The sequence below is a fragment of the Triturus cristatus genome, chromosome 3_1 (genome assembly GCF_964204655.1).
Source record: "Triturus cristatus chromosome 3_1, aTriCri1.1, whole genome shotgun sequence".
Classification (NCBI taxonomy): Eukaryota; Metazoa; Chordata; class Amphibia; order Caudata; family Salamandridae; genus Triturus; species Triturus cristatus.
In genome coordinates, this window is record NC_140583.1 from 828,033,911 (window position 1) to 828,057,976 (window position 24,066).

General features: G+C 39.9%; 1 protein-coding gene across 1 annotated transcript in view; it reads left to right on the plus strand.

The window, feature by feature from the left end:
* TTN (titin) overlaps nucleotides 1-24,066 on the plus strand; it is a 379,656-nt gene that overhangs the window by 244,977 nt on the left and 110,613 nt on the right. The window contains exons 187-211 of the mRNA XM_085645211.1: nucleotides 454-720; nucleotides 1,793-2,056; nucleotides 2,158-2,297; nucleotides 2,401-2,527; nucleotides 4,152-4,418; nucleotides 4,528-4,794; nucleotides 5,286-5,552; nucleotides 5,641-5,780; nucleotides 7,031-7,157; nucleotides 8,431-8,573; nucleotides 13,363-13,486; nucleotides 13,573-13,839; nucleotides 14,944-15,041; nucleotides 16,766-16,934; nucleotides 17,053-17,319; nucleotides 17,416-17,685; nucleotides 18,543-18,821; nucleotides 19,025-19,433; nucleotides 19,530-19,654; nucleotides 19,752-20,018; nucleotides 20,569-20,838; nucleotides 21,423-21,725; nucleotides 21,871-22,173; nucleotides 22,808-22,995; nucleotides 23,931-24,045. Coding sequence (XP_085501337.1) covers nucleotides 454-720; nucleotides 1,793-2,056; nucleotides 2,158-2,297; nucleotides 2,401-2,527; nucleotides 4,152-4,418; nucleotides 4,528-4,794; nucleotides 5,286-5,552; nucleotides 5,641-5,780; nucleotides 7,031-7,157; nucleotides 8,431-8,573; nucleotides 13,363-13,486; nucleotides 13,573-13,839; nucleotides 14,944-15,041; nucleotides 16,766-16,934; nucleotides 17,053-17,319; nucleotides 17,416-17,685; nucleotides 18,543-18,821; nucleotides 19,025-19,433; nucleotides 19,530-19,654; nucleotides 19,752-20,018; nucleotides 20,569-20,838; nucleotides 21,423-21,725; nucleotides 21,871-22,173; nucleotides 22,808-22,995; nucleotides 23,931-24,045 — 5,463 coding nt within the window. The remainder of the gene's footprint in view (nucleotides 1-453; nucleotides 721-1,792; nucleotides 2,057-2,157; nucleotides 2,298-2,400; nucleotides 2,528-4,151; nucleotides 4,419-4,527; nucleotides 4,795-5,285; nucleotides 5,553-5,640; nucleotides 5,781-7,030; nucleotides 7,158-8,430; nucleotides 8,574-13,362; nucleotides 13,487-13,572; nucleotides 13,840-14,943; nucleotides 15,042-16,765; nucleotides 16,935-17,052; nucleotides 17,320-17,415; nucleotides 17,686-18,542; nucleotides 18,822-19,024; nucleotides 19,434-19,529; nucleotides 19,655-19,751; nucleotides 20,019-20,568; nucleotides 20,839-21,422; nucleotides 21,726-21,870; nucleotides 22,174-22,807; nucleotides 22,996-23,930; nucleotides 24,046-24,066) is intronic.

Sequence of the window (24,066 nt, forward strand, 5' to 3'; positions counted from 1 at the left end):
CGCACATGCATTAGCTTCTGTTCTTCTAAAGTGTAACCAATGGCCATGTTGGACTTTTTTGGAACATATCTTTAAAATAGATTGCCTCCAAAATGATGCCCGTTAATCATGTATTGGCAGATTAACTAGTGAATGCGACTCTATTGACACTGAGATATACACCGGAGTTTGCTTCCTAAGAAGGTAAAACTCTCATCTCGGTGCACACAGCATGAATCGTTGGGGCAGGGGCTGGTCTAGTACCCCTAAATAGTTACAGTACACTTGAGTTCCATCCCTTATGTTTGAATGTTGGTTTCTGGAGTCCTTCATAAAGTGCATCAGGGTGCCATTGGTGAGCAGGGCCTTTTCTGTGCTCATCATGTTAGTTATCATATGTGACAGTGCATACTGCCTTCAGTGGAATGTTTCCCTATTTCTTTACATGACTCTAATCTGTCTCTTTTATGATAGGCATAAGACTAAAATTCATCAACCCGCTCAAGGATCAAACAGTCAAAGAAGGGGAAACTGCTCATTTTGAATTTGAACTTTCTCATGAGAATATGCCTGTGACCTGGTTCAGGAATGACAAGAAACTTCATACAAGCAGAACAGTTCTTATTTCCGAAGAAGGCAAAACTCACAGGTTGGAAATCAGAGAAGTAACGCTCGATGACATCTCTCAGATTAAAGCAGAAGTGAAAGGCCTACACACCAGCGCTAACCTGAAAGTCCTAGGTAACATGCTACGATGACTGGTACATGGTGTTACGAAATGTAATTTATGGGCATTGTCTATTTAGTTATCTTTTCCTCATATTAGCCATACCTTATACCTCTTGCACACATAGGGGCACGTTTACTTTTATTGCACGCAACACACTGCAGCAAGGGAATTTGCTGCACTGCGTTGCGTGAAAGGAAGAGAACAGAAATGCTCCACACTTACGGAGATATTGGGCATTTCTGATCTCGTCTTGTGCTGGCGCACAGCCGTGCAAGGGTGCCTGTGTTGTGGGCAGAATCATTTTTTAGCAGGAAGGGATATCTTGCTGCAAAAAATAACCCTTAGAGGCATATTCTTCTTTCCATGTTTGCTGCAGAATGAAGTAAGGAGGAGAAATAAAGATATTTCCTTGTTGTGCCTCAGTCGGATAGGTGTACCATTTTTATGCAAACCTAGGATCACCAGTGTCTGTAAATTTGGGTTTGTGTCAAAATGCATTGGGGGATGCATGACGACACCCATGTTCCACCCAATTAACACCTACCCAATACAAAGTAATTCATGGCAGCACTATGCACTACCTTGCTTTACTTTGCATTTCTTAAACCATGCAAGGGCACCAAAAAGGCTTTGCATGGCTTAGTAAATGCCCAAAATTATTTTTCATCAGGGATGCGCCACAAAAGTGACACAACCCCTATGGGAAATCATAGCAAGTCTAGCAAATCTGGGTCATAGTTTAATTTAATGCAATAGGAGGCCTGGTCAAATTTCAAACGCTAGTCACAAGATGGTGTTTATAATGTGGCACATAACAAAACAATCAAATAAATTATTCTTTGTAGATAGCCTGAAGCATGAGTAACTAGTACTCTTCATAATACAGTTATTCATTGACCCTCATATCTACCTGCTGCACCCTTAGCTATGCCCATGTAAGGAAAGAAAACTACAATCCCCCAAAAGCCCACTAGATGTCCCTTCGGACCTGCCACACATCTGCATTAAACGCCGAGTATAGGGCACTAAAAGGCGCCACTTTTATATGCCATTTTTAATATGTGCAATGTGGTCCATTTGCAGAAGCGGACCCGTATTTCACAGTTAAGCTGCAAGATTACACTGCTGTGGAAAAAGATGACGTGACCCTGGAGTGCGAACTGAGCAAAGACGTGCCCGTAAAATGGTTCAAGGAAGGGAAGGAGCTGAAGGCTTCGAAGATGGTTTCCATGACGACCGACGGCAAACGGAGAATTCTGAAAATCAAGAAAGTTGAAGAGAAAGATAAGGGTGACTACGAATGTGACTGTGGAACTGACAAGACGAAGTCTAACGTGAACATCGAGGGTACGTTCAAAAACTTCCCCAAAAACCTCAACCAGGGATTTTTTTGGAAAAAATATATATGCTTTTAACCAGCTAACGGACGTGCCTTTTTGTGTTTTCAGCTCGTGTCATAAAAGTGGAGCGCCCGCTCTATGGTGTGGAGGTGTTCGAAGGTGAAACGGCGCGCTTTGAAGTGGAAATCTCCGAACCCGATGTCCACGCGCAGTGGAAGCTGAAGGGAGAAATACTGACACCATCCCCTGTAAGAGCTTTTCCCTCGCCGTGCGGGGAACTTTTTCAATAAGCCTTTACTTTTTGAAACCTAAATGTCTGCTTATTAAATATTTATTTCATCCCCAAAACAGGACTGCGAAATGATAGAGGATGGCAAGAAGCACGTCCTTATTCTGTATAACAGCAAACTGAACATGACTGGGGAGGTCTCCTTCCAAGCTGCAAATGCCAAAAGTGCAGCTAATCTCAAAGTAAAAGGTACCAATTAGTTTGTCTAATTATTTATTTCATACACCACAACGTTGCAAATGCATTCAGTTCTATGCGCTTTAGGACTACTATTATAAAGGCACGGTACCCAACTCTGATAAATGGAATAAGTTCATTTTAGTCGGTTTTTTAAACAGAAGCAGAAGGTAATGGAGACCACTAAGTGGTGATTTGCAATGCGGGAGACAAAGCATGATGTCTTGTTTTCTCAGCGAAGTTTGGGGGACTTCCGCAGCATCACGGAGGAGTTGAGAGTTTGGAGGGTAGAAACTGGCTTTGGTACAAGCCACAAAGATAGTTGTACAGAATACAGAGAACTAAAAAATAGGTGAGTGTTGGGGAATTATAGGTATGGGTGGATCTGAAGGAAAGACTAACATGTTGTTAAAAGCATTTGTACAAGGGATTACTTATTGGAATACCAGCTTTGGGTCTCCTGCCCCAATCTCAGAGGAATGATGGTATCTTTTCAGGGACCTCATCTGGAGGTTACATGTTTTCATAACATTGGACATTGGATTTTCTAGCCAAGGGTCCTCATTTTAAATGACCTCTTTGATTCTGGATGAGTTATTCCAGGCATCGGACGATTGGTGAGAGATGGATGAAGGGAGTTTGAGTCTCAAATTTGGTGATTTTTGACCCAGTAGCAAAGGTGTCCCTCTTTAAACCGCTCATTTTTTAGGACACTTTCTCCATAAAGGTTAGGGATATCCTTAAAGCACTAGCTGACATTTTTAATTTTTTGTTTGTTATTGTTTACCCTGATAGAAACTTAAATATTACCTCCACACGAATGCATCCGTTTCCCATGTTTTTACATGCGGTTATAGACACATCTATTGGGGATAGCTGGGATCTTTATGGCCCTTTGGAAGAGGTGTGGAGAGTAGGGAAGGTACAGTTATTGACATAATATTTGTTGGTATCGCTAAATAATCATTCAAGCTATTCTAATGCATGACCAGATAATGCTCCAACTCTTTTGAGCCGGCCCAGTAGGCAGCTTCGTTCTGTCTAGAGTGTCACCACTGTTGACTAATCAAGGAGAACCAAGATAGTGAATTTATTTCAAAACGAATTATAAGGCCTCATCTCAGACATTTACCATCTCAGGCATGTACCGTGTCCTGGATTATTAGGTGGAACTGGAGCTGTTTAAGTGTTCCACTATAAGCATTTTGAGGATCTTGGAAATGGTGTTGAAATTGGCAATGTGATGCTAATTTTCAACCTCTTTAGTGGTTTATCTTGATTCTTTCTGGGGAAGCATGTGGATGGTCAAGTAGAGAGCATCAGAGACTGCTGCTTAAGGTAATCATAAATCACCGTTCTGATTTGAAAACACTAGCTAGTAGACAGTACTGAAGTGCTTAAGGGAGTTAGTGTAATAGGGATGATCATGTTTTTACAACCTATGAAAAGAAAATATCATTAGTCGCTTTTGGTGAGAATCGAAGACGTTTTGCAGTGGTGGTGGTCTTATCAGGTCACTACAATTATTATAATACATGAAAGAAAGGTCTCTTGTGGTAACCAAACATACCTGACACATAAGAAATCAAAACCGAGACAATCATTAACTAAATCTAATTGTGGGCATCTATTTCAGAGTTGCCTCTCATCTTCATCACTCCTCTGAATGATGTCAAGGTATTTGAGAAGGATGAAGGAAGGTTTGAATGTGAAGTGTCCAGGCTTCCAAAAACATGCCGTTGGCTGAAAGGAACACAAGAAATCCAAAGCGATGACAAATTTGAGATTCTGGCAGAAGACACCAGGCATTCATTGGTGATTAAGGCAGTTGCCTTTGAAGATGAAGCCAAGTATATGTTTGAGGCTGAAGATAAAAGAACAAGTGGAAAGCTGATTATTGAAGGTGCGCTTTTGAAATATTTTACCATTTTATTCAACACAGTTGTCAGGGTATATATCTAAGGTATTATATAAGTTAATTAATTAATTCAAATAACATTCTTACCTTTTAGGTATCCGTCTAGAATTTGTAACACCACTGAAGGATGTGACAGTAAAAGAACAAGAATCTGCAGTGTTTACTGTGGAACTGTCGCATGACAACATCCAAGTCAGCTGGTTTAAAAATGACCAGAGATTGCATCCAAGCAAGTTGGTGTCCATGCAAGATGAAGGAAAAACTCATTCCATAACATTTAAAGATGTGACTATTGATGACACCTCTCTGATAAAAGTGGAGGCTATGGGAAAAACATCTGAAGCTAAACTTACAGTCCTCGGTAAGTGGCAAATAAAATTCGTGGAATTTCTCTACTCTGCATTATAGAATTTGCAACCAGAATCCTGTAAGCTGTAGTAGTCTTTTTTCTATTCCCACCCTTTTATACACCACACAATATTTGTTTCAAGCTCACAAACATATGTATTTTTTTATAGAGTGCCAAATTAGGAATTAGTTAGCTAGTTAGGTGTTCCCATATTTTGCAAATAAATATGTGGATTGAGCCTCAAGAAAGGCAAGTTATTTCCACAGGATCAAGTTAATTCAGGGATTATAACAAAGGTCTCCTGGTTTCTGTCTCAGACCCTGACCACCTCTCCACCACACCTTCACAATTATATGCTCACCCACAATTGCTTGCCCCCAGGGCCTCGTAGCCTGAATTGGTCATGTGTTGAAAACCAGACCATAATCACTTTTGTAAGGATTTGAAGACAAAAGTTGAATTTTGCTATATTAAAAAATGTTTTCCTCATGTATCTTATGTAGAGGGAGATCCTTACTTTACGAGCAAGCTCCAGGATTACACTGCTGTGGAGAAGGATGAAGTTATTTTGCAATGTGAGATTAGCAAGGCCAAGGCACCTGTGAAATGGTTCAAAGACGGACAAGAAATCATCCCATCCAAGAACATCATAATTAAGACTGATGGCAAAAAGCGCATGCTGGTCATCAAGAAAGCCCTGAAAAAAGACATTGGGGAGTATACATGTGACTGCGGAACTGACAAGTGCTCTGCAAGGCTAAACATTGAAGGTAAGGATATTGAAGGATCCTCGTGTGTATCTATTCTTTGTCCCCCCGATGGGTTCTGTTGCTGATGCCACTGCTTCTTGTTTCTCAGAGAGGGACATCAAGGTGGTGCGGCCCTTGTACAGTGTGGAGGTGATAGAGACCGAGACTGCACGCTTTGACACCGAGATTTCAGAGGAGGATGTTCATGCCACCTGGAAACTGAAAGGAGAGACCTTACACTCCTCCCCGGTAACCTTCATTCTTACACCTTAGACCACACTCACTGTCAAAGACATTATCATAAATTACATCATTTGTTTATATTAGTAATATGTGGGCAGGGGTAATACACTGATACATCTTAGTATAGTAGCACAAAACATTTTTTAAAATACTGCAGACATTTCATGGTATCCTGACATACCATGCTAATGTTCTTCATTCCAAGTCAGTGACCACCAAGTATTAATTTCAGGGATTTCAATACGCTGCCTAGTGTGATTCACGATTAGAAAAGCAATGGACGAAAGGAGTGCTAAGTGCCAGAGGTTTGAAATGTTCTTAGTCCCGATATATATTTTGTTAAATAGTTTGTGGACTGCAGTAAGATTTGTGTATTGCAGAAGTGGGTTGTGCCCCCTCAAAAGAGTTATGGTTCATGTAATGTTGCATCCTCAGAGCCTGCTTTGGACGTACATTTTTTTTATTATCATTCCCCTTTGCTCCCTCTCTGATTCATTTTCTACCCACATACATCTTGTCCAACTCTTTCCATTGCTCTCTGTTCACTGTAATCGTACTCGTTCCTTGTGCCCAACTATCCTTGGACTGTCTCTTCCCTCTGGTTCCCTGCACATCCGCCACCAAGTCTCCCGGTGCCATGCCCGACCCTCACCCATCCCTATATTGCCTGCCGGGCAGCCAAGTGTCCCCATTGACGGCAGTGCCCTTCCCATTCCTCTTGCCCATAACATACTGGATTTCAGTCATTTTCATTGCAGAGTCGGTGCTTCTGAAGTAAAAAAACATTTTTTTTTTGTAAAAGACACCAACACTGGTATGTCAATGGGCAGGCGTTTTCTCCCAAATGACCCCATATATGATTTGGCTGGCGTTCCTTCATATGAAAGAACTTGAAGTAACTAAAACATAGCACATGTTTAATAGGTAGTTTAATCGAACACAAGGGTGTATGGCTATAGGAGTAACATTCTTTGTGAGACCAGGCCTGATCAAAACATTCTTTTATTGGTGTCTTGTGTAAAGAGCAACGGAGGTCTCCCCTCCCCCCTTGGTGGACAGTGGGGAAAACATGTACATGTTTTTTGCTAATGCTTGTAGAGGTCTGAAAAATGTTCAGTTTCATAAAAGTCCGAATATGAGACATAAATCATTTTTAACATAATTTGGGGCGAAATGTGACGTTTTTCAATTTTCAAGAAAGCTTGATCAAGTGGTTTTGTGAAACGAAACCTTTTTTCCATCATATTTTCCTTTAGGATTGTGAAATCAAGGAGGAGGGCAAGAAGCATTTCCTGATTCTTTACAACGTCCACCTAGATCAAGCTGGAGGGGTCGATTTTCAAGCAGCCAATGCTAAATCCACTGCCCATCTGAAAGTCAAAGGTAATTCACTTGTAGATATAACGCCCTTTGGGTTTTATTAGTCAGGGGGAGAAGAAGCAAGGTTTAGTTATCAAAGTGTTTATTTCCCCGCAAACAGATAGACAATATCATATAAACGTTGCACCAATAAGGGACACAGTGGAAGAATATTTTGCATTATTTTTGTGTACACAATAAGGAAAGGAGCAAACTGTCCGTTCTGCGCTTACTCAGGGCCATAATACATAAAGTTTGATCCCGTGGCAAAGGAAGGAAGTGAAATGATTTTTAACTATGCTGCCCGGGAAATAGAGACCAGATCAAACTATATCTGTTTTAATTTTTAAGTGTGCCACAGGAGCCGGTTTGGGGGAATCAGTTTATCTTTTAAATTACTACATAAAGAGCAAATGTACAGGACACAATCAATTTGTGAATTTTAGCCCCTACAAATCAACTACTTAATTTGGGCGTGCAAATTACGTAAAATGGTCCCTCAGCCCCCCTGTTTGGTCCGTTCAATATTAACCAAGTAGCAAAAATGGTGCCAAATGGTTTTCCCCTCAGGTTGTACTTTAGAGACATGTTAGGTAATATGGCCTAGTTGGTCCATTAATGTATACTTCTGTTGATGTACTTTTAACTGATTGCTTATGACCAGGATTACGTTTTGGCCACAAGCAACTTGTCAAATTAAACAATTGTTACGGTGATCTATCAATGAGATCTGTCTGCTTTGACACTGCTCTCAAAATCTTAAGTACAATTCCTAGTGATGTTTTTAGCACATTCGCTATTGCAGTTTCTGGATCATAATTCTGTTTGAACTTATGCAATCAGTTGTTTTGTAACTAAGAACAATATTGCTGTGCTGGCATTTTACATGTTGCTGAAGGACCTATTTGGGAGGTGCCAAAAGTTTGATGGACAGCGGCAGATTAGCCTGGCAGATGCTGTCCCCCTTCAGTGGGAAGTGCTGCTATTTTAAAAGACGCATTCCTTATGGAGCGTAAGTTTGTAGAGGGGGAGGGCGGAAGGGGCGGCGCATGCATTGCACATTTACTGCTGACAGTGTCCATCCGCGTGGAGGCAGCCAATGGGCATTGGGGAGGGACCCAGAGAGCCCACCCTCCTCTTACACTCAGGTGGCCTCTTTTGCTGGCAGAGGTTAAATAGCTTCAGTGTGGTGGGTGTCTCTCTCGGAGGTAGCCAGCATGGAGAGCAGGGGGTGAGGGGCAGCAGCTCTCTTGAGAGTGCACAAGTAATAACCTGGATATGTCTTCTCTTGGGAAAGCCCGGGTGATCGGCCTGCTGAGGCCCCTTAAGGATGTGACCGTGACGGCCGGGGAGTCCGCAACCTTCGAGTGCGAGCTATCCTACGAGGGGATCCCGGTGGAATGGTTCCTCAACGACCAGAAGCTGGAGCCTAGTGACAAGGTAAGTCCTTCACATCTCCTAACCCTTCTCACTGCAACAGCATTCAACTCTTGCTCTACTATAGCTGGTCCATTCACCCCATTCATTCATCTCTAATCACATTATTATACACTTTTGATCACTGAAGAAAAATTTAAATACAGCTGAGGCTTCTTTTTAATTGGTTCTTGTTGACCATTTCGTGCACAACTAAAATATTTGACATTGACCAAAGGCCTGCAGTGCTGTTCACAGTGCTGCTCGCTGTTTTATAGCATATATTTTTTGTAAATTATTTGATAATCTTTTTTTCCACAACAAACTTCATTGAGTTTTCTGTCGTAATATCCGGGGTGATTCTTCTTTTTACACATGGTACTGGCAGCCAACCCCTTTGCTAGCTGTGATATTGATGGTGTTTCATCGCGTGCCTCTGTTGGTCCAGGGCCATCGCCGTAGTTATGTAGTCGCATTACTGTATATGGGGATTAGCAGGCTTCGAATTCCACCCCAGGCACCTGATCCGGCCTTCAAGATAGCCTGCTGGCCAGATCTGCCTCCCAAGCGCTTCTCGCCAGCTATTTTTAACGCCCCTCGAGTGCTGCCGGTGTGCAAGACCCTCGGGGGCCCGGGAAGTTTTTAATAGCGCGCTTAAGTCCAATAACAGAAATGCATACACTGAATACTTCACTTAGAGGAAAGTGCTGGACCTAATTAAACAGAGTAAACCGTGGCCTTAAAGGAAGTGGAATGGAAGGCGCACGCTCCATTTTAAGTTCAGTTTACATCTTGGCCGGTGATTGCTACACCAAACTCAGTGCGCACACAAACATGTTCACACGGGTTTATGGGCTTAACTTTTTGTAGGAAAGCAAATACACACATTTACGACATACAGGTGCTACATTTGTCTGTATTTTATACATAGCATGACACTTCTCCGTTTGAATAGCAAAGCTTATGCAAGCACCGCTCAACTGGAGCAACACTTTAAATAAATGAAGTGCCTGGAACGTGAGAGCTGATACTCTTCATTAAGACAGTCTCCTACTTAAAGTGCACATGCACAGATTTTAAAGCACCTTCCTTAAATCGATTCTAAAACATTCTGCAAGGTTGAATGGAATACAGACTAAGTCAATACAAAAGTGAGCCGTTCTATTTTTAATTAAGAAGCACATCTTTCAATCGAATAATATAAGACTTTATGATTGAACTAATTATAGCTGTTCTTTTAAGGTCACAACCTGTTCCTCACTAGGAGAAGAGGAGATTTTTTCTTCACTTTTAAACTGCACCTGAACGTTTGCCTAATTATTATTGTATTTTGAAATAAAAGATTTGTATTTTAATTCAGTAAGTCACATAGAAGAAATACGATTTTAAAACATGAACATGCCCCTGGTGTATAGCATAGAATTTGACTTAGCATTACACTTTATGTGCGATAAAGGAATATCAATAAACATGCCTTCTAACTGTTTCTTATACAATTGAAGGGGATTTCTTCCTTTTTATTGAATTTCACATAAAAAAATGATATTACTTCTGTAAATGCACCAATGGGATGCTAATGCAAAATGTGCAACATTAGATTAATTGCCCATAAATACATTCTCTGGCCCAAAGAGCATATTGTTCTTAGAATGTAAATTAAGTGACTTATTCAATAGAACATTATCACTAATCAGTTCAAATTAATATCACACGGTAACTTTCGTTGCCTTATTTTCTGAAGTCTCTCCTAGCCCATTCCATTGAATCACAACTCACCAACATTTGCTTAACCAGCTGAGTTACACATAGGCCATATCTTTCGGTGAAACCGCCCGGCCTGTTTAAATAATATCCACTCTCTACCCAGTCTCACAGGTATGTAAAATATTTATTTATTTTCATCTCGGATTTTTCTGCACATTCATGTACGTTCTTAAAAAATAATGTTCATAAAAAATAATGTTCATATTAATCAAAGTCTAGTATAACATTTAAAGCATCTAACGAATGCAACACAGCCCTCAGGAATCACAAACACTGATTCAGGAATTGCACAAAAAATCTTGCTCACATTTTGGGAAACGAATTAACAAACATCGTCAATTATATATATATGTGTCTGTGTGTGTGTAGATAGATAGATAGATAGATAGATAGATAGATAGATAGATAGATAGATAGATAGATATGGCTTCCAGGTTTAGCACCAGCACTAACTTATGTTTCCATTTGTATAATGATTCGGGATTTATTATTGACATTTCTCTCTTTACTAAAATAAATAGTGCATCCTTACTGTTTAAAAGTGTAGAAAGTCAAATGGGAAGAAACTTTAAAAAGTGATCACTCATTTCCTCACTTCCTAGACTTCTCTTAATCTTATCCTAATTTCAGTGTGTCTATATAACATACAGTTTGTCCTTCATGATATTTTGCTTGAGCAAAACGTTTCTTGACAACATTCTTGTTAAAATACAGATTTGAGAAAGCACAGTTCTTAAAGGCCCATATAAGCCCAATAGGTCCCAAACCATTCCCAATATTCCTGGGAACATTCTGTAAACGTTAATAGTTGGAAACTGTAATTGCTTATACAAAATTGTGTAAAGATAAGTGTTTGTGATATTTTAACTTGATGACCTCTATGAACCCCAGTCATAGTTTCCTTTGTTGAATATAACAAAAAACATGACCATAAAATTCATAGAATTCCATAAACCTCAAAGTTGCATTCCTCCAGCACTAGTCCCGACACATGTCCAAAGGAATGTGGGCCTTTTTATACATTTGAATTGTGTGTTCAGAAATCGCCTTTGGAATTGATGTTTTAGGTTTACCCATAGAGCTGCTCATACATGGTGGTAGTAGTAGTAGTAGTAGTTTGTAAGCCAGTACAGGTACACCACTTTTGAAGTAACTTTCATTTTATGACATGAAGCTTCACAGGTAGAGAATAAAGGTAGATGATGCGAGGGAGCTACCTGGATTTTCCAATCAGTAGTCAGTTGTCACCTATGTTACTGTGAGCCACATACTGCCAGACCACTGTCCTGATTCATTATTACAAGAATAATAGACTCCTACAAGGCTACGGCAATATATTAAGCTTACATGCCCTAAAATCTTGTCATCTATATTATACATTAGGAAATGCTCCCTTCACAGCATTCTTTTCTGGCCATTCATTTCTTCATAATCATCCTTAGTAGGGTGTTCGCAGGCCGCCTCATAATATTATCATTATTATCATTATTATTATTGAAGGCATTTTCTTTTGTAGCATGAACTGTAATTACTCTAGACTTCATCTTACTCTCCCATTTCCATTCATTTCTCCAGGTAGCCTTACATTTTCCCGTGCTAACTTCCCTTTAATATCTGACTAGATTTCTTTATATTCCCTAGCCTTATTGACCTTTATCATGCTCCTTGTTTAAAAATCCTGAAGTGCCTGCCACCGATCTGCAGTCGAGATACTGTTCCTTGAGTTCCTTTTAGGGGTTTAATCTTAATAGATTCCAAGCTAAAATCAATGTACAGACCAGTAGTCTCATACAGGATGCAGAAATTCACCACAGGCCCATCAACTTTTCTAAAAGTTCCTGAATTAAACTTACATTGTACACTAATTTTATTGATAGCTAACATACAAGTAACTTTTAAGATTAGTGGCAGTGTCACCCGATGGATTTGTTGCTATGGTTAATTATCCATTCCAAATACAGATTGAGAATAATTGTCAATACTAACTATTAACTAATTGGGTAGAGACCTATAGGGCAGAGGCGTTCGTACCCTTAATCATGTGTTTCATAAACATTCTCAACAACACACAAATAACTATTAGGACTTTTGTCATATTTGGCATGGGTTTTGATGTAGGCATTATCCACAAAGAAATTGAAAAGGTCTGAAGTCTTCCCCTCATTTAAATGTCACTGTTCCAATTTAAAACATTTGGATGTTTTGTGTTTTTGGATAGGAAGCTCAGAGTGTTCATCTAGCAATAACAGTGTCCTGTGGAATTGGCACATTATCATATTAAACAAAAAAAACATTACCAACTCATTGTTCATCCAAGAAGTGTAGCAAAAATGGCTTTTTATGGATCCTGTACCCCAAAACTACATGAGGAACCAATTAATATGGCAGCCACAATGTATTTGCCTATCCTATTTCGCACTTCACACACGTCTCACTTCATATCATTGTACTTAAATTGTTACTGTGCTTAAGTATTATTGTAATTATGACCACTTATCAATTCCACTTTTTATAACAATTTTCCATAAATAATGTAGTTTGAAATAGAAAACACAACTTTGAATTTACTTCTCTACTTTGTCAGGGAAGTGAATGCATGAGTCCCCTATAGTGATAGCACTTATGGCCTGATAGGGGTGTGTGTATGTGTGTGTGTATATGTGTGTCTTCACCCTAGATTATGTTTCCCCCCCCCCCCCCAAGTCCAACTCCATTCTGTCCTGTTCTCAGATACAATGGTAGTCAAACTACAGTGCATACTAACCAGATCCTATTCCTGATAGCCTCACTGCTAGACTATAGCCAGTCATCCAACCATTTTTTCATTGCTACTTCTTTTCAAGGGGGAGCACTGTGATTTGGCCAAAAAGTGTGATGCTGCCATGATTTGAAACACCAACATAAATCAATCATAAATCAAGACATATCTTTCTGTGTTTTTCTTTATTTATGATTAGACTGTAATGTTTTGAACTAATGCAATTTAGGAATTTAAATGGCTCTACGTGTTGCAGCTCAGTTGGTTAAAGCACTGTTCCTCATCTAATAGGTTGTCACACGCTCTGAAGGAAGAATCCACACTCTTATTCTCAGGGATGCTCAGTTAAGCGATGCTGGTGAAGTGAAACTAACAGCTAAAGATTTCAAGACCCAAGCCAATCTTATTGTGAAAGGTAAAGTCTGTTGTAGTCGAGATGTCCACATACCATGGGTGAATCAAAATTGCCTTTATTACAAGTCATTACGTTTCTACTTTCAGAACCCCCAGTTGAGTTTACTAAGCCGCTTGAGGATCAGACGGTCGAAGAAGAAGCCACCGCAGTACTTGAATGTGAGCTTTCCAGAGAGAATGCTGAGGTTCGATGGTTTAAAAACGGAACTGAACTTCACAAAACAAAGAAATATGATATTATCTCAGAAGGAAGAGTTAGGAAACTTGTCATCCACAGCTGCACACTGGATGATACCCGCACATATACCTGCGATGCCAAGGATTTTAAGACATCTGCCTTCCTCAATGTAGAACGTAAGTGATCAATTTGGAGCATCATTAAACATCTTTATTTAAAATCTTTATCCCACAAATACTACTGATTGTATATGACATAGAGACTAAATAAGTCTCAAGCTTAGGCCCAGATTTACAAACCTATCACACAACAGGGCACAGCACCAAAAGTTGCTGTGCTGCTTTGCATGAGAGGGAGAGAGCAGGAAAATCCCTTATCAACAGAGGTATGGCACCACCCTGTTTTCTCCAGAGAGCTGGTCGTACAATCAGCCTGCTGAGCACCACATACACACCTTTGCACCATAGTGCAAAGGTATCTGCATGAGTCAAGCATAAATTTGTACAGGGAGGCTGCCCTTCCAGTACAAAATACTATGCTTAGACTAACTTTAAAATGTTTACCACTTTAGATGTGTACTGTACAGTGCAGCACACATGCAAAATGGGAAAAAGGTAGGAGAAATAAAATCATCTCTCCTTTTTAATGCCTGCTTTCAAGTGGCATCAATATTTGTTGCACAGCCCTGTTTACATTTGTTAATAGATAGGGCTTTGTGTGCAATTATGGGTGGTTGCACGTGAATGCCCATGTACCCCACCATGGAACACCTCCATTTGCAGATTAACGCAAAGCAGCACTACACGCAGGTTTGCGTTACTTTCTCTTACAAACCCACTTGAATACCAATTTGCTCTGGTATGTAAATTCCAAAAATAAGTTTGTGTCGGTCTTTGTTAAAAAAATAATGCAAATCAGACCCAAAATATTTGTAAATCTGGACCTTAGTTTTCAACCCAAAGTCAGTGTTTTGTTTCTGTTAAGAATCAAAACTAAAATTATGCATGTGCCAATATGTCATTCAAGTACTTTGAAAAATGTTTCCTTTTACTTTTCAACAATGCATAATATACCACCATACTTTCATGTCTTTAGCAGCTTTGATTTTTGAAGACCCTTCCAATTCTGCATTCTTATAATTCACTCTATTCAGAAATGTTCTTAGACCATGGTTCACCATAATTAATAACACATATTTAATCATAGCATTAGCTTGTGTTCAACAAATGTTGATCATTAAACTGGTTTCTAGCATATTTCATTTTTGCTTTTATTTTTAGCTCTTCATGTTGAGTTTTCGAAGCCGCTCTCAGATCTTGAAGTTAAAGAAAAGGAGGTGGCTCGCTTTGAATGTGAGGTTTCTCGTGAAAGTGCTAAGGTTTGTAATTTCTGTGACTACACAGAGTTAATAGCTTCTCATCAATGTCAGTTATTTTTTCTGTACCCCCTTTTAATGCTCAATTATCATGTAAAATATGCCAATGCTCTTTTGACTGTGAGATCTATTACCTAAGCAAACGTATGCAATGAGGGTCATTGGCAGTATTTAAAGAACGATTGCTGGTGCCCAAAGCTGTGCTCAGAAGGCTGCGGCTGGTGCTATTAAATGTCAGCGTGCTGAATACCAAGACTGCATGATATTAAATCCACAATCCTCTACCAGAAACACCCCTCCCCTTTATCTCCCTCTTGCAGGTTCTTCCTTTACTCACCCTCATCTTCTTCTCTGGAGCTGAAAGTGTTACTCCTATCCAAACAGCACTATGTATTATGATAAAATCATGCTGTTACCATTCTCTGACAAAACATCAAAGCAAGCATTTCCCACTTTGGAATACCCTTTCACCGGAAGTATCTACACAGTTCTCACCCACAATATCTAGTGCACATCTACAAATCTTACATTTTAAACAAACATGCAGTAATGAGGCCCAAACACTTTTTCTCTGATGGAAAATGATGTTCAAGGTCACTCACAGCCTAGGAGACCACCCAACTCATCTGATATGCCATTAACACACCGCAGGTACCTTCCCTGAAAAGGAGTGCACGCTTTACTTGACAATTGCACTGAGTTTAACTTATTGCTTCGACCCATTCATACATTTAATTACATACCCTATGTAACTGTGCAATCCTTGATGTCATTATGCTTCCTTAATGCAATGGGGTCCTACTAAAGGTATTGCCCACACAATAGAAAGTAAGAAATTGAAATATGCATCTATATTAAAACGTGATGCTGTAATTAATAATGCAGTATAATATGATTAGCTACTATTACATGTTTGTGAATTAAAAATAAACCCCAAGCACAAAAGGCATGCACAAAGTGCTGATCACAGTATTCCGAGTTTCACTAATTGAATAGGAAACCAATGGAAGAGGGGTGCTGGCTGAAATATAGCCTATAGAGGATTTAAATCCCCTGGGGCTCTGTGAGGCCTTTGTTGTATTTGTTATAACATTCTGCCCTCTAGTGGCGGAATGTTCTAATAGCCTTATAGCCTGTTGTAGAAGGCTATACTGGCCATTAAAGACCCGCTTCAGAGTTAAAGGCACGAGCCAAAGGCGAGAGCCTTTAACAAAGGAGTGGGGCTTTAATGCTAATGTAGCCCAGCTACGGGGGGCCATAAGGCCATTAGAACATTCCACCACTAGAGGGCAGAATGTTCTAACAAATAAAACAAAGGGCATCACAGAGCTTGAGGGGATTGAAATCCTCTCGGGCTCCATGAAGCCTTTGATCACAGCAACTGCTGTGAACGACAATATTGGAATGTTGAAGCTCCAGGCTTCTACCGGCCATTAGAAGCCTGGAGCATTCCAATGTTTTTAATGGCGCTCCCAACATTCCAATGTTCTCATATAAATATCGCTATATTAATTTTGGAAGTGGCAGAGGTATAAGACTTCATGCCACACATTCACCTATTCTAAATGGTCCTTACCTTTTGAGTCAAATTTTAAAAAGCAGGCCCATCCATCAGGGGGCTGCCCCTTAAGACAAGCTGAGCATATTAATTAATTTGTAATTCACTACTATGAGTCTGATTTTAAGCTATGCTATAATAGTGTTTTTTTTTTTTTTTAATTATGCAGGTTCGCTGGTTTAAGGATGGCATAGAGATCAGAAAAGGCAAAAAATATGATATCATTTCTAAAGGTGCTGCGCGCACTCTGGTAGTCAACAAATGCTTATTTGATGATGAAGCTGAGTACACCTGTGAAGCAGGAACCGCTAGAACATCTGGAATGCTTACAGTGATAGGTATGGAAAAAGTTATATTTCTGTCTACCGCTGTAGAACTATCAGTATATAGAAAATATCCTTGACTGTGATAATGAGTGAAACAAATGTCATTGAATTTCTGTGATTTATTTTACAGAAGAGGAAGCAACTTTCACCAAAAACCTTGCCAACGTAGAAGCTACTGAAACTGACACAGTGAAATTGATCTGTGAGGTCTCCAAGGCCAGTGCGGAAGTGCTATGGTACAAAGGGGACGAGGAGCTGCCAGAGAGCGGCCGATATGAACATATTGCTGATGGCAGGAAGAGGATCCTGGTCATACAGAACGTCAGCCTCAGTGATGCTGGCGAATACAACTGCAGACTTCCAAAGTCGCGCACCAGTGCGAAACTTAAAGTTAACGGTAAGAATACTAATGCTGACAACAAGTCCTATACAGTGTAGGAGACCCAACAGTGTCATGGCGGGCTCTCATGCTTGTTGTGTATGTGTGTTTCAGAGCTTGCTGCTGAGTTCATTTCCAGGCCACAGAACCTCGAGGTGCTTGAAGGAGAGAAAGCAGAGTTTGTCTGCTCTGTATCTAAAGACACATATGAAGTCAAGTGGCTCAAGGGTGACGTTGCGCTTGAGAGCGGTGACAAATATGACATCATTGCGGATGGGAAGAGGAGAATTCTTGTTGTTAAGGATTCTGTGCCAAAAACAGACGAGGGAAGCTATGCTGCCATGGTTGGTGCTTCAAGAGCAACAGCTGATTTAACAGTCATTGGTAAGTTGTTTGTGATCATCGCAGTAGTGCTGACTGTCCAGACAGTTACCTTAGTCATGGTCTACAAAATGAACATTTTACTGAGATTTTCTCACAACATCATAAAAATATGTCAAATACAGGCCATTTTTTCTTCTTTTAAAAAAAGGCCTATAAGTTGTTAGGATTGATCACACTGGTTACACACCAGTTTCTATCGCTAGTGCAGTGTGTGTGGAGGATGCCAGAAAGTTGTCATTGAGGTACATATATATATATATATGTGTGTGTGTGCACCATGGCGGAGAAAGTGAATGTAGCTCAATAACACCTTATTTAGAGCAACTGTAGGCACATTCACACATTTATTACTATAGTGCAACGGTCACATTCGAGTTTATTACCACAGTACAGCAAAACTGAAATGAGAACTTGTTACTGCCTCAAAGATTATGTTACATTTACTTTGCAGAGAAACAGCTCTTCTAATAGTCATGTTAATTACATTTTTCCATACTGCACACATCTAACGCCCTGAATCCTGGTTTGGGTTAAATACATACACTTGAAAAAAATGTCTTGGCATAAACCATATATACACATATGCAGAGAATAATATGTCATATATTACCATTATTGAGGGTTGAGGTTTCAGGACACACCTGAGGCTTCACCTCTTGTGAGCCATTGCCCCTCCCCACAATTAAAAATGCAAATACATAGCATGTTACACTCTCTGTATCTGCATATATAGTATAATATATATTTTTACATTCATATTAATCATAAACATGTTTTGATAATACAGCGATTTTATCTTTCTACAATTATATATACACGTTGTAAAAGTGTACTCATTACTTTCTTTGTCTTTACAGAAAAACTCAGGATTATAACTCCAATTAAGGACCAACAAGTTAAAGAAGGGCAGGAGCTGGTCTTTAACTGTGAAGTCAATACTGAAGGGGCCAAAGCTAAGTGGCACAAAAATGATGAAGCAATTTTCGATAGTCCAAAATATATCATGGTCCATAAAGATCTCGTGTACACTCTCAGAATTAGAGATGCACAACAAGATGATCAAGCTAACTATACCATTTCTCTGACAAACCACCGTGGTGAACACGTGAAGTGCTCTGCTACACTCGCTGTGCAAGGTAAGCCGCTTACATTGTTCTTTCCAAAGTAATCAAATACGTTATATGTGCTTAACTTGTGTGGCATTAAGTTTACATTTACCTGTGTAATTTACCAATAAAGATATCTTGTGCATCTAAAAATAGTCAATATCGAGCTGACTCCTACATTTTTTTGCACTAATTCACAAGGTCCAAATTATTTTTTATCCTCATTTCCACAGAGGAGGATCTTAGGATTGTGGAACCAATCGAAGACATTGAGACGATGGAGAAAAAATCTGTCACGTTCTGCTGCAAAGTGAACCGCCCAAATGCCACAGTTGCATGGATGAAAAATGGTCAAGAAGTGGTTCTGGACAGGCGTGTTTTGTATAAAGTAGACAAGTACAAGCACTCCCTTATAATTAAAGACTGTGGTTTTGTCGATGAAGGGGAATACACCGTTACTGCCGGACAAGACAAAGCTGTGGCAGAACTCATTATCACTGAAGCTCCAACTGACTTTACGCAGCACCTTACAGATCAGACTGTTGTTGAGTTTGAAGATGCCGTCTTCACCTGCCAGCTTTCGAAAGAAAAGGCAAATGTGAAGTGGTACAGAAATGGACGTGAAATCAGAGAGGGCAAAAGGTATATAGATGGACTCATTGTGAATCATCCAATGCACTGAACATTTCACAATTAGTTACTTCAAATCCAACTTTCTTCTTAATTTCTCTTATTCAGGTACCAGTTTGAAAAAGATGGAAGCTTACACAGACTGGTAATAAAAGAATGCAGACCAGAAGATGAATGCGAATACTCTTGTGGGGTCGATGACAGAAGATCAAGAGCGAGACTTTTTGTTGAGGGTAAGTGTAAAATCAATTATTTTCAGATCTTCTCAACTCCAACACACAAAAACCCAGAATCAAGACATGTTTGTTGTTGCTACTTCTTTCTGTTCAGAAATCCCAGTGGAGATCATCAGGCCTCCTCTGGACGCCTTCGAAGCGCCAGGATCAGACGTCATATTTGAGGCCGAATTGAACAAAGACAGAGTGGAAGTCAAATGGTTGAGAAACAACATGATCATTGTCCAAGGAGACAAACACCAGATGATGAGTGAAGGAAAAGTCCACAGGCTTCAAGTGTGTGAGATCAGGCCCCGCGACCAAGGCGAATACAGGTTTATTGCCAAGGACAAAGAGGCCAGAGCCAAGCTTGAGCTGGCCGGTAAGTCTCTATTTGCAATTACTAAGTGCCATGAAACACAGAGGTTCAAGATTTTAGAGACTCTTTAAGCATGCCTTCTAGGACTTTGCATTGGCAGTGCGGCCACAAATGAAAATAAAACACAACACATATTATGTTAATTTAAATAAAATAATCTTATTGTTTCAAGTGAACTCTTTCCAGTGAGTTGAGCACATAAAGTACGAAAACACATTCCCACTTTCCAATCAAGAGACATGAAATTAAATTACATAAAAGAATTAAAATGTAAAATATTTGCGACAGAAAACTAGCAATTAGGATAGCCATCATAGATGCCGAGGTAGCATTTGAAGCCATGAAAAATATATTGAGGTTTTTTTAACACCTCATATGTACCTCCTGATCAGCCACTATGTCTGATTCCAATGGCTACAATTCAGACCAGCATTAATGTGAACATAAATAGCCCTTAATATTGCAAGAATTCTGTGTTATGAATTAGTGTCTATATTGCGTAGTCCAGAATGGCATCAAAATGCATCTATTAACTAGACATGTGTGGTTGCAGCGGCTCCTAAAATCAAGACAGCAGATCAGAACATCGTCATCGATGCTGGGAAGCCTTTGACAATGGCTGTGCCCTATGACGCCTACCCCAGAGCCGAAGCAGAATGGTCGAAGGACGAAGAGGTTCTGCCCGACCTGCACGTCGATACAACAACGACGGACACCACCTTTAGGATCCCTGAAACAAAGAAATCAGATAAAGGAAGATACAAGATCGTGCTCAAGAACAAACACGGCAAAGCAGAGGCCTTCATTAATCTTGATGTGATTGGTAAGACAGGTTTTTTCAGCACCTGCACAACAAGCCAGCGTCAGGGGACATCCCTAGAAATGGACAGATTACTATTTTGAGCTGCAATACATAGGGCGATGGTGCTAGCAGCAGATCTAGGGTACACGCTTAGAGCTGGTTCACGCTGGGGAAATGACCCTGTAGGCTGGGCCTTTCGAAATACTAAAGCAAAAGAAATGGACTCACTTTCTGTAGAAGTTATGAAATCCCTTTAAACAGCAGAAATGCCAAATAATGCCCATGAAATATAAGTATGGACACAAAAGAATGAAAACATTTGTGATTCACTCAGCCTGTTTCAGCAGTTATTTTCTCTCAAATGAGAAAAGAAGAAAATTAGTCTCCAGAAATATTTGAAGACAATGAAGTCTAAAGATGTTATACATTAATGTTATTGGTGTACGAGGCACTAAAGCTGAATTCAATGAACTAGTTCTTGAATATAGCAACGAATTACAAAGAAGGGAAACTTAGCGGCAGCAATATGTAGGCACCCAAAAGAAATTAATAAGAACGTTGTGTGACCTCCCTTGAACTATATCATCTCTTTCCTCTATTTGCAGATGTCCCAGGCCCAGTTCGAAATCTGGAAGTAACAGAAACATATGATGGTGAAGTGAGCCTTGCTTGGGAGGAGCCAGAGAGTGATGGTGGCAGTAAAATATTGAGTTATGTGGTGGAAAGGCGAGACATCAAGCGTAAAACTTGGATACTGGCAACTGACCGTGCAGACAGCTGTGAATATACCGTCACGGGTCTTCAGAAAGGAGGAGTCGAATACCTCTTCCGCGTGAGCGCCCAGAACAGAGTAGGAACTGGTGAACCTGTGGAAACTGATAAACCTGTGGAAGCAAAGAGCAAATTTGGTAAGTCGCATGGTCAAGTTATGCAATGTTGAGCTTTACAAATCTAATTAAAGAAATAAGTTAAAAAGTGTTTTGTATTGTGCCATCTTTAAAAAAATTCTATAGTCAGGCAACGCTAATTATGTATATTGTTTTGTTTTGCCAGATGTGCCAGGTCCTCCTTTGAATGTGGATGTCTGCAATGTGAACAGGTTTGGCGCAACTATTACCTGGGAGACACCAGAGTACGATGGGGGCAGTGAAATCACTGCTTATATTATTGAGTTACGGGACCGAACCTCCATCAAGTGGGATACTGCAATGATCACCAGCCCAGACGATCTTGCAGCTACGCTGAATGATGTTGTAGAAAACAAAGAATACATTTTCAGAGTTCGCGCAGAAAATCAAGCTGGAATCGGCAAACCAAGTGCTGCAACTCGTTCTGTGAAAATCATGGACCCAATTGGTAAGTAGTAGTAAAGCAGAGGCAAAACTGCATTAATTGAGTTAGCCATGGGATTTCATGTGACGTAAAGGATATAGAACATGGTCAATAACTTAGCATCGCAGAGAGGTCTTAAATTTAAACCAAAATGGCCATACTTCTGCATTAAGTGAGCACTGAAGTTTAAAATGCCCCCACTGACGTTAAATTTTCCACGGAAGAAGAAGATAATTTCTCATTCTGTGATCTTTACATCCAGCCACGCATGCATAGTTTTGACTGCATTTGTGGTCCTGATGAATTGACTACGCTTTGACATTATGTTCATGTTATTAACAAACACTTTGTAAAATGTAGAGTCCCCAGGTAGAAATTTCCCTCCAGGCTCCCCAACACATGTTGAAAGCACACCTCTGCACAGCCACCAAGGTCCGCCTCAAACTAAGGGCCTCCTCATAAGCTCTGTACAAAGTAACTTCGACCATTATCAATATCTCAAAAGCACACATAGTAATTGTAGTACAGTGTATTTCAAGAAACCTTTTGAAACACATATTATGATTAATCAGAATGTGGCAGAACTTGAGTTTAGTGTATTTTATTGAGTTGGCCACCGCAAAAACTAATACGTCAAATTATTTTTTCATGTTTTTAGAAAGGCCAAGTCCTCCCATCAACCTTGCTCATTCAGACCAAACAAAGTCATCGGTGCAGCTTGCATGGGAGCCACCTCTTAAAGATGGAGGCAGTCCAATACTCGGCTATATTGTTGAAAGATGCGAGGAGGGATCTGACAAATGGATCCGATGCAACATGCGCCTTGCTTCTGACCTTACTTACAAGGTAAAGTGACTAGTTTTTAGATTTCCTGGAAAATCTGATGTTCCGACCAGTTGGACATGCTGCCATAAGTATTAATATCAACGTCTATGTAAAGTTGTACTGACAGTGACTGAAAATATTAATGGCATGTTTGGCCACAGTATCTGCCCTGTTTGATCAGATTTACACAATTCTTTTCCTTGTGTGCTGGCTGCTATAAGTTAGCATAGATTTTAAGCCATACAGTAAGGTATTGGTTGCCCACTTTTGTTGTATGCTTCTAAAGTAAATATAGAGGTTCTCCACTTCTCATAACAATACAAATAATGATCTAAATCCACATCTGATTAATAATTAATGTGTTCTTAGTAGCAGTTTGTGGGTCACTGTAATTACAAACAGCAAAAGCAGCCAATCCTATTTTAAGCTATGCAGCAAGTAATTCACTCTGGGTCAGCCATTTTAACTTTCTGAAAAGCTGTTCCTTTCCAGTGAGTCGACATTTCTCTTTAACGATTATATGTTGAGGCGCATGATTCCCGCATTTACAATGGCAACTTATTTAAAACTAGTTTTGTCTCCTGTTGGCTGGCCTACATCTTTGGAATTCTTACCTCACTGGCAATCAGTTGCTTCATGCTCTGTTACAATTTCTCTGTAATCTTAACATTGAATGTATTGCTCTCTTTAATCTGAATTGGCGGCTCTAACTGTCTGTTGTCAGTTTTCATTTATGTCTTTCTTTTCTGTTTTTCTTCCATGTCCTTTTCCACATTTGTTTTCAGAATGTTGATAGGTTTTTGAAAGTCGAGAGATACCTTTTTAAATTGCATGCATTGTACAGCTCTCTCCTACCGTTTGGAAGGTGGGTGGCAAGGAAACTCTATAGCAAGGTACAAAATATATAAAACAATTATTTACTAAGTAATTGAATACATCCCTTTTTTGTACCTCAGGTCACTGGCTTGAAACAGGGAGTTAGCTATTATTACCGGGTTTCTGCAGAAAATGCAGCGGGTGTTTCGGACCCTGCTGAGGCCATTGGTCCACTAACTGCAGATGATAAACACGGTAAGGCTCATGTCCATTCTT